Source organism: Aptenodytes forsteri, unplaced genomic scaffold (assembly GCF_000699145.1).
Source record: "Aptenodytes forsteri isolate BGI_AS27 unplaced genomic scaffold, ASM69914v1 Scaffold184, whole genome shotgun sequence".
Classification (NCBI taxonomy): domain Eukaryota; kingdom Metazoa; phylum Chordata; class Aves; order Sphenisciformes; family Spheniscidae; genus Aptenodytes; species Aptenodytes forsteri.
The window spans coordinates 3,362,361-3,372,583 of record NW_008796078.1 but is presented as its reverse complement, the minus strand read 5'-3'; the positions used below and the strand labels follow the sequence as shown (position 1 = coordinate 3,372,583).

General features: G+C 39.6%; 1 protein-coding gene across 1 annotated transcript in view; it reads left to right on the top strand.

The window, feature by feature from the left end:
- SLC9A9 (solute carrier family 9 member A9) overlaps window positions 1-5,689 on the top strand; it is a 239,639-nt gene extending 233,950 nt beyond the window's left edge. The window contains exons 15-16 of the mRNA XM_009286711.1: window positions 4,337-4,442; window positions 5,468-5,689. Of these exons, the coding sequence (XP_009284986.1) occupies window positions 4,337-4,442; window positions 5,468-5,689 (328 nt within the window). The remainder of the gene's footprint in view (window positions 1-4,336; window positions 4,443-5,467) is intronic.
- Window positions 5,690-10,223: the final 4,534 nt, after the last annotated feature.

Below are 10,223 nucleotides of genomic sequence, written 5' to 3'. Positions count from 1 at the left end.
GGGTTGGTTTTTGGGTTTGTTGGGGTTTTTTTTCCAAATTACAGGTTATTTCTCTCACAAAAGTTCTAGTCAAGTATACTAAAATTGAGGGCATGGCAGTTACTACAGCTCTGCTGAAAAGCATAACAGTTGTACTAGGACTTTGTTCCTCCAGCAAAAGAAAAGTGAACCTCCTTTAAGTCTGAGTGAAAACCGCCACAACATCTCTGCCAGAATATTTTTCCCTCTTTGAACATGCTAACGCCATTTATCAAAAAGATAAACAGTGATTTTACCAACATTCTCAAGATTTGGACAGAACGTGTCAATTTAACAAAGTGTGGTCATTTGGTGCTTCTTGGCTGGAAGAACAGAAATTTTGAGATTCTGAGTTTTCATCCTCATATAACGCAAAAACTATTTTGAAATCTCAGAATTTTCTGCATAATGGAAATCCTAAATGTGCTGCAACGTGCCTGGTGGCAGTAGTGTTTCTCATCCAGACTACCTGAGACTTTTCCCTTGAAAACTCTGGTTCAGATTACCTGTATTTGTGTGAAACAGTAGCTATATAAGGAGGGAAATTTTCATAATAGATATTTGTTACCAGCATAATGTTTTTTGGGGAAAAAAATAAAAATCAAGAAATTCCATGGTTTTGTTCCTAATAAATCCTCAAGAGATTATTTTTAAATGCACTGTACTTAAAGCAAAGACCTCACATTCCACCCTGGAGATGCCTTTTGCCATTTCTTTGAAACTCCAGCCTAAGCTAGATCACATTGTGTAACTTTGAAAAATTGCCTATTCATACACCTTCAAAAAAAACCCCACCAAACTCTTCAATTCCAAGAGCTAAATTCTGAAGGTCCTGTTGCTCTTGAGCATGCTGTACCCTCCCACAGCTCCTGTTCGAATTGCTCAGCCACATCAGCCCCGGCGAACAGCCTGCCTGTGGTTCATCTTTAGGCTACATTGTTCAGACACTTGCCGACTGTCTTGTCCGCAATGGCATTGCCTTCTTTGCTTATTGCTGGGCAGTGCAGAAGAGGACATCATATGAGCCAAACTCAGAAGAGACGGAAGCTGAATCAGGAAGGGGTAAACAGATTTCGATGTTGAGTCTGGCGTCAGTGAGAGAGGAAGGGAGAGGAACTGTGCCTGGCTAGTGGGGAGGGAAGACTGGAACTGCCTGGGCAAAGGGATGTTCAAATAGCAATGAGGGGACCCAGGGTAAACATTTCTGGGCACGTGAACTGAGAGTAGAAGCCTGGAGATGTGGGGAGTCAATGGAAAAATCGGTATTTGATTGTGAAAGTAAAGGCATGCTAACGTGCCAGCACTGTACACGCATTAAAATTCTATACATGTGCATATACTGGCATCCTGAATTCGGTTTCCCAACTTAGAAGTTACCACCTTTACAATATTAATAATGTTCTTTAACACAGTATATTGTATGGTGTAGAATCTGAGACATGCAGGTGGGCTGTTCTGCCCATGGAGGGCTGAAGGGCAAATCTAGAAGTGGGTTGACTGATAACAATGTTTTCCTGCTATCTTTTCCCTATCCCTAATTTAGGCAGGCATGAGTTTGGTTCGGCAGCAATTCCCGAGTTCTGCTAAGAATTTTACACTTAGTTTCTTCCAATTTTTAAAGCAGCCTTAGTGCAAAATCTACCTTTTTCTATTACACTATTTAAATTATTTCTCCCTGGAGATAGTGGGAGATGCAACCAGAGCAGCTGGAGTGTGATAAGACTTCTTGCCAGCCTTAAAACGCTGTAGACCCATGTCTGATATACTTTTGAAATGCCAGCACTGCGCATGGATTAGAATTCCTCTTTCATGCTGCACTAAATAATGTGATTATGTCTGTAATACTATAAAGCAACTGTGTCAACAATAAAGAGGAAACATTTATGGCATAGGTTATTAAAACAATGAAAAATAGGCCAGTGCAATTTAAGTTCCTTTAGTGGGCTGAATAACTAGTTAAATAAGAAACAAAAGAGGTAAATAATTTATTACAGAATCAGAAGCATCACAACAAGCAGAAGACGACTGTCTTCACTTTAAACTGCATCTCAAGAGGCTCCAAAGCAGAAGCATGGACAATACCCAACGAACATGTTAGAACAAGTGCAAAAGAAAGGGGACTTAGAGGACCTGTTGCAGCCCAAAATGAAGCCACCACTCAACTTAAAGACATCGGTGTACAAACATACAAAGTTTATGCTAAACATGGTGGTGGCTTGAAAGACTGAAGACTGCTGTGGCAGCCACGCAGATTGCCTGTTTCAGCATGCACCACCTATTCCTCTCTGATGTGGCGCTGGGCTTCATGCAAGCATGGGAGGAAAACGACTCAAATTTTGACTGAACGCTATAAAGCTCATTATAAAGTTACAAGGCTGCTTAGAAGTAAGGCCTAGCTGAGAGATCATCAGATCGAAGAGGAAATGCAGAGTAATATTCACCTTCAGTTACTTATTCTGGAAGAGAATACAAGAACAGAGCAGACAGAAATCAGGATAATCAAGTGCAACTTCCGCTACAAGCCAGTATTTTTCATGCTAGGTCTGACAACTCAGTTCAAACAATTCAAGTTGTTTGTACTAACAAAGCCAATATTTCCAAAGATTAAAAACCTAGAATTAGGCTCCTACTTCCATTTTTGGCCTTTTAATTGGGTTTTTCTGAAGTGCTGAAAACAAAACAACTCTAATTGATGGCTTTTATACATTGCTTTTTAATATCTCTTAACTGCTTGGCACTTTGGAGGGGGTTTTTTTCTTGAGGTTTCAAATACGACTGGGATTGGATCAGAAAAGGATTGTTTGGTTTGATTTTACTCTTACAGAAGCAAGAGGATCTAAACTTTTGATCTCATGAGATTCTCACCAGAACCATGACCAAGGTGAGAATTTATATTAAAATCTTACAAATTTTTTTTTTAAGTAGACTCATAATTCATTTTTCACACTAGTTCTGTATATGACTTTGGATGAAGGAATCACACAATCTTCTGACAGATGCAATTTAATTTTTTAAAAATACACAAAAACACGCACACACACAAAACCCAGATACTATAGAACAACTTCCATGGCTGTAATATAGAGGACAGGGGAGCAAATTATTTAGCCTTTCGATCTGTAACTGAGATAGGGATGGTTTACATAACAGTTTCTTCAGGATACATAATTTGTGCTTTGTGTGTAAAACAGCGATACCATAAACAACCAATAATGAAAGAAAGAGGCACTGGAATGATTAGGTTTAAGACCCACGTACTTACTCGGTATTTCTACAATATTGCCGCAGAGCTCGAATTACTACTCAGTTTTACATTTGTTCCTTTCTTCTTTAAGGAGGCAGAGAGAGAAAGAGTGAGGGAGAGAGCACACGCAAGAAAGAGAGAAAGGAGCTGGGGGGGGAGAAAGTGGGACGACAATCAATAAAGCAAATTTCCCCTAGCAGCAAAAATAGCTAACAGACCTGCTTCCCAAAGAACACTGAAAATTACTTTGCAAGTAAAAGTAGCAGAGAAGATAAGTCAACTTGAGGGACTCATGGGAGAGCTGTTATTGACAGATAGAGGATGATATAATTGCTCAAGATGAGCAGGTTTTTCTTTTATCTCAATAAAGCACTTTTAGATGAAAAGATTGGAAAGACAGGTGTGAGACAATAGCATAAAGCCTGTTCCTAACTTATTTACATAATTGTATATAAAGGGGCATTGATGTATGAAGTGTAAAACAAATGCATTGAATGCTGAAAATAAAGTATTACAGAGAACAACTTATGCACACTCCTAGCAATAAAGAAACTTAATATTTGATGAAATATACTTTGCCTATTGAAGAAATGCACAGATTTTACAAAAGGCTGAGTATTTGTGTTTAATAAAACATTCGCTGCTGTTCTTACACAAAGTAGCTGATACAGCTGCATCTTAAATTGTTTCCTGTTAAAACTGCAGAAGAGATCACACTTACAGCAAACAGTAGATGAGAACAGTAAACAGGATTATCTAGTGCACTTTTCCTCTCTTCCAGCTCCTACTGCATTTATGTATCCCACAACATCGCCTTCGGCCATTCTGGCACCCCTCAAGACAGATTTTGACCATCAAGTGGCTTTGGGTTTTTGTTGTTGTTACTGAAAAACATTAGGCAGGGCTGGTGACGGGTGAATGTATGCAGTAACGGGTAGGTAAAGAGCGGTATTTTCTATGTTTCCATTCAGTTAGATGATTCCCTTATGCTTGAAAATGCAATTTCTTTGTGTAATAGAGAAGCATGTTAGTATCAATATCTGTATGGGAAATATTCTTTAACAAACTTCACAGATACCTAAAACCTATCTTAACCCACACTGGTCCACCTCTCACAACGACATTGCCTGAATGGTGTAATCCTGTTGCCAGGCTTCTGACCAGCCCCAGTGCGTATGGCGTAAGTACCGAGCTTGGTTAATTGTGTTTAAGGTGTAATCCAAAACCCACCATACTCAATGAAACACTTTGGTAAAGTCACTTTTCCAAAGCTTATTACTTTTAAGGCTAAGAATTAGACAATTTCTTCAGGGTTGTGGAGAAGAGGTCTTGGAAGGTCCAGGCTACATTTTCAAGAATGGCCATGTTGTGGTTGAACCCGGCAGGCAGCTAAACAGCACGCAGCCATTCACTCACTCCCCCCACGCTCCTCCCCGCATTTTTTGTGTAAAATTCATGAGTTGAGATAAAGACAATAGGACAGAAAAGAAAGGGAAAATAATGATAATATACAAAACAAGTGATGCACAATGCAGTTCACCACCTGTTTTTAGCAGCAGACCCCCGGCCAGCATTTCCCCTAGTTTACGTGCTGAGCACAACGTCATATGGTGTGGACTATCCCTGTGGTCAGTTGGGGTCAGCTGTCCTGGCTGTGCCCCCTCCCAACTTTTGTGCACCCCCAGCCTGCTCGCTGGTGGGGTGGGGTGAGAAGCAGGAAGAAGCCTTCACCCTGTGTAAGCACTGCTCAGCAACAACTAAAACATCGGTGTGTTATCAACATTATTCTCATCCTAAATCCAAAACACAGCACTGTACCAGCTACTAGAAAGAAAATTAACTCTATCCCAGCCGAAACCAGGGCAGGCCACTAATATTGTGAGCTTCAAATATGAGCGACGTTCTAAATAATTTAGCCAGATGCTGAAAGTATTGGCTATCCACCAGTGATATTTAAGCACTGAAGTTATCTTAAAGATCTGAAGGGTAGGTTATGTTTCTCAACACTGCTCGAGAGCAGAACATAGTAAGCAGCTATTTGTTTTAATCAACATCAAGATGGTAGATTAACACCTGAATAAAATAAGCAAATAATGAAATAAAATGAAAGTGGAATTGCATCAGATTTGTTCTTCATTTAAGCTTTAACAAAAATCCTCCTCAAGAGTCCCCCTTCCACTGATTTTTTTGTTTGTTTGAATACAGGATCAACTGAAGGATGAAGACACAGATTATATCATAAATAATGACGAATTGACTGAAAACTATGAATCATCTGCTCACATACCAGTGCCAGCGCAGGACAGAACAGGCTCCACCCAGGCTACAGGCAAGGAAGATATTCATGAAGGAGACCTAGGATTAGGAGGGTACAAACTCCAGCTTGAACACACTGCAGGTCAACCCCAGATGAATTCATTAGCATGAACAGTGTAATGTTAATCACAAGAAATAAGACTAAAACCAAGAAATAAGAGATACTACTACGTGAACAAGAGGCTAGAAAATGTACTAAGCAGAAAAATCGAAGAAAACTTAGATTTTACCAACTAAATGCCTGTTTTCCCAGGGAAGAGTTTACCATCATCCATATAGCTGCTACAATATGCAGGTTTTCTGACTGCAGCAGTTTTTAACAAAAAGATGTAGGGCGCTGCCAGCCCACTGTAAATCCATTACAGTCATGTGTTGTCTCAGATAGCGCTTGACTGTACCATGCCCCTCACATGTACACAGGCCTTTGAATGTTGCTTATAGTCTTTAGTCAGCTTGAATGGAGAGAAATAGCTTCCTAACATACTCATGCTTACATGATGACAGCACTTTTTATACAGCTGGTCCTGAACAGATCCACAGAAAGCTACTACTCCAGTAGCTATTAAATTTATAAGGAAGAAGCAGAAGATTCTTTGTCCAATGAGTATGTGATCTAAAAATACTTAAAACATGCATTGCAGGACCTCAGTTTTGATAGATCAAGCTCCATCACGCTCACAGTACGGACTTTTCCTGACAACCAGCCCAACATTTGCTTTCTAAACGCACCTTATAGCCTAGTCCATATAGGGTTGCACCAGGCTGCCACAAACTGAACGTTGATAGTAGGAGACGTTGAAGTCTATGAAATCAGCAAAAGACCCCCTGTTATTGCTGTACTCAAGGGGCGTGACCACTAAACAGCACTTATTCCACTAGGCATTTGTCATTACAGCTTCGCAGCACACAAAGCTTACATGCTGGGAAAAGTTTTGTCGTTTTGCAAGATCATTCTTTGATTGAAGAAATTGACTGCTTCGTTTTTTATTGTTCAAGGAAAGTGAGTTGTTTCTAATCAAAAATTTCTGCAAAACAGCTATATCTTAAGACTGGCTGCTCCAAGGATAAATTTGTCGGTCTCTCTATTTATGCTGGGCACTCAATATCACACTAGTGATGAGGACAGCAGTGATTAGATATAAAAAACACAAAAAACCAAGAGGAGAGTTTAGGTATGAAAGTATTAATTGTGTCTGCGTAAATGCAGTAACCGAATAAACAACTAGTCAACCATACGTACAGCTAGCTGCCATATACTATTATCAAGTATTAGCACAGATCAGCTTTTGCACATATCAGCTAAGTAATGCAAATACAGGGATAGAGCCAGGCTTTTGTTGTTAGAGCACGTGCCTTTTCTCACTGCAGAAGTTTCCACTAACTGTGCATGATAGTGTTCCTACTAAGAAAGTTAAACCATGAGGAGTTTTTAAAATAAGGTCATTCTTAATATACAAAGACAATGAGCAAGCAAGAAATTTGTAATCTATAAGAATAAAAAATCAAGTCATCTCCGTGAATGATCATAAAGCTGAATAGTTCTTGATTTCACCACAGATGGAAGATGAAATACAAACTTAAATATAATCAAGTTTTAGTCATTCTTTTCCAGGCTAATTAATTTCTTGTTAAATGTGACTCTAGAACAGCTGTTTTAAGCATAAATTTAAACACTGGAGTTCTATATGCTGTTATGAAAGATCAGAAGCTTAAACTGGCATTTTGTTTTCCCCTAAACACTAATCAAGGAACTTTAAAGGCTCTTAATCCCCATGTGGTTTAAAACAAATAATATTCAGGCACGATAACAAGTTCTGAGAAGAACTAACGAATTTCCAACTCCCTGCTTTGCCTTGTTTAGCTGCATGAGGTGGGAAAAGATGTGCAGCACATTGCAAGAAGGGATGGAGAATGGATGAGGAGGTAAGGTTTTACGGCCTGCGCACCCTACAGCATGCAGCGGGAGATAGCAAAGACAACAGGAGGCAGGACAAGCAGGTAGAGACACACTACGGTGAGGTGTATATGCAGCACCACAGTGAGAAGGTATCATCGTGGACGGTTACTAACAGAGTCCTGATTTCAGTAGCCAGAGTTTCCGATTTCAATCTTCGGAAGTATTGAGTGCATGTCACCAGGCTTCCTAAGCTCCTTGGGAAGCACGGATCCCAGCCCTTAGACTGTAGTGCAAATCAATAAACTGCTGCAGTATTATGAAGATGCAAAGCTGTTTTTCACAACTGCTACATGAACTGGAAACGACAAGCTCTTCACCAACACTTCTGCTCTTAGATTCTACTCTGAAATGCATCCTGCAGCATACTCTAGGGGGTTTTTCCTGATTTATTTATTGTGCCTATGTCCAAATTTCTCACACTTGTGCAATGTGATAAATGGAGAGCTCTGGGGTCTGAAATGCTCTGTTTATCAAGAGTGATAAATGGAGAGCTCTGGGGTCTGAAATTCTGTTTATCAAAAAAAAAAAAAAGAGTCTGCAGTGAATACTCTCCACACTGTTCTGCCTAGATGCCTTAAAGGGCTACTTTACTTGGTAAAGAAAGTCACCTCTTGCAACAGAAGAGTGCATACCTCACACCTTCACAGGTCAGATTTTTACACCAAGACTGTCAAGAGGCTGAATCAGTGGTCCCAGCAGGATAGGCATTTATCCTCTGGGACCATGCTCAGCAACCAGAGTATCACTGGCTTTTAGGAAAAGTGGTAGTTTGAGCTGCAAGCAAACCCGAAACTTCTACTAAATGGCAATAAAAGTCTCAATTAGCCATTACACTATTCAGCCTTGCCATTTCCTAATTTTAAGATATTCATTTCATGACATGCAGATCAAGAGAGTTAAAACAACATTAGAACAGATGATATATTTGTATTCAAGGAGAAATTACTGGCAACTAGTAATTCCGCACGACTGTTTAAGGAGAGTAATGAATGTTAAGAGAGACCTTTAATGTTAATTTACAGTTCATGCGCTGGAGATTTAAACTACTCAATATCACAGAGTGTTTGACTGAATGTGCAAGTCACTCATGATAAATGTGAGCCTATTCTTCCTATCTGAGTTAATCTAATAAAACACTGCTTGGAAAATTAAATGTAAAATATGTTGTCAAAATGTAGTGACTGCATACTCAGTATGAAGGCCAAAATGTTAGGAAAGATGGAAATCTGCAATATTGCTAAACCTTTCAGGTTTCAGAAGTAATAACTGAAATTTCACACTGAGCTGCAGAGAGCATTTGGCTAAGGTTGGAAGCAGCAGAAAGAATCCTGGCTATACAGCAGAGCCAGTCCAAAAAAGACACTGTACTAAAAATATCAGGTCGCTACGATAACTTTCACAGAGAAGCGCAACATTTGGTAACCTCACCGAAAGCAGGGGCCATTGGAAGCAAACATTTATGTTGCTGTGTTAGAAGCTCAAACTTTTCCACAGTAATCCCATTAGGGCTCTCTTCAGCACGCTGATTAACCCTGTGCATAACTTAAGCCGCTAAACTAATTGCATTGAAGTCATGAGAGCAGTTCACGCCCTTTCCACCTAGCGACTTACTTACATGCCTTGCTGGGCTGAAGACAGTCTGTACAGTGAGTCTTTCTTCCCTTTTGAAAGCTGGTCTGTATTTCGCTAACAACCACCAAGTAATGCTGAGCCTGTAACATCCCGATTGCTATGTACATTTGGGTACAACATAAATGCAGCGATATACATAAGTATTTCAGATGCACATGAGCATTACACATGTGCTTTCAAAATTCTTTGTTTCCAGACATTGAGAATTCTTGTGATACAAATATTAATTACAGACTTCAGAGAACAAAGAAAATACCCTGAATACCCGCTTTAGAGATTAGAAACCACTTCTTCTTAAGACAAAATTGTTTTTCCCCTTTTTCCTTCTAGCGAAACAGAAAATAGCCCTTTTCAACATCTTAAAGCAAACCAGTTCTGAGCATTTTAAATAACTTAATGCAAGCAAGCTCATCTCTGGCAACATAATCCCAACAGACATGAGTTCTGCTCAGTGAGCTGTAAAAGACTTGTCAACATTTTTATTTTATAAACAGTCTTTCAGAACTTGAAAACTCTCCAGTTGATCCAAGTTTCCTAAGCAAATGTTAGTTCAACCCACAGCCTTGGTCCCAATACCAGTCAATTTTCAGATCATGAAATCCCCTCCTTCCTTTAGCTCAATTATTAGTTTTTAAGGTAGATATTCAGGAGAGTTAGACAAAACACCTGAACATGTTTTTCCTTGAATGTTTTGTTTGTTGTTTTGGTTTTGCTTGGCATTGGGGTTTTTTTTAATATATACATTTTTTACATCGTAATCACATCCTGGAGTGCACGTTTCTGAACAGCGTGAAAGAAAACTTTGCCTGCCAATGCAGTATTTGTCTTTCTCTTTATTCGTCCCTTTCAAGTGATTAAAGGAATAGGACAGCCTAGTGCAATGATGGACATCAGCCAAGCGAATATCCCCTTCAACAGCCTGCTGGTGCAAGTCACGCTTCCAGATTTAAAACAACCTACTGGACATCCTGGCATGTGTTAAGAAGCACAGACAAATCCTTCAAAAAGCAGAATATCACATCTGTCAGCTCCATGGTGCCAATCAATGGCCCAGGT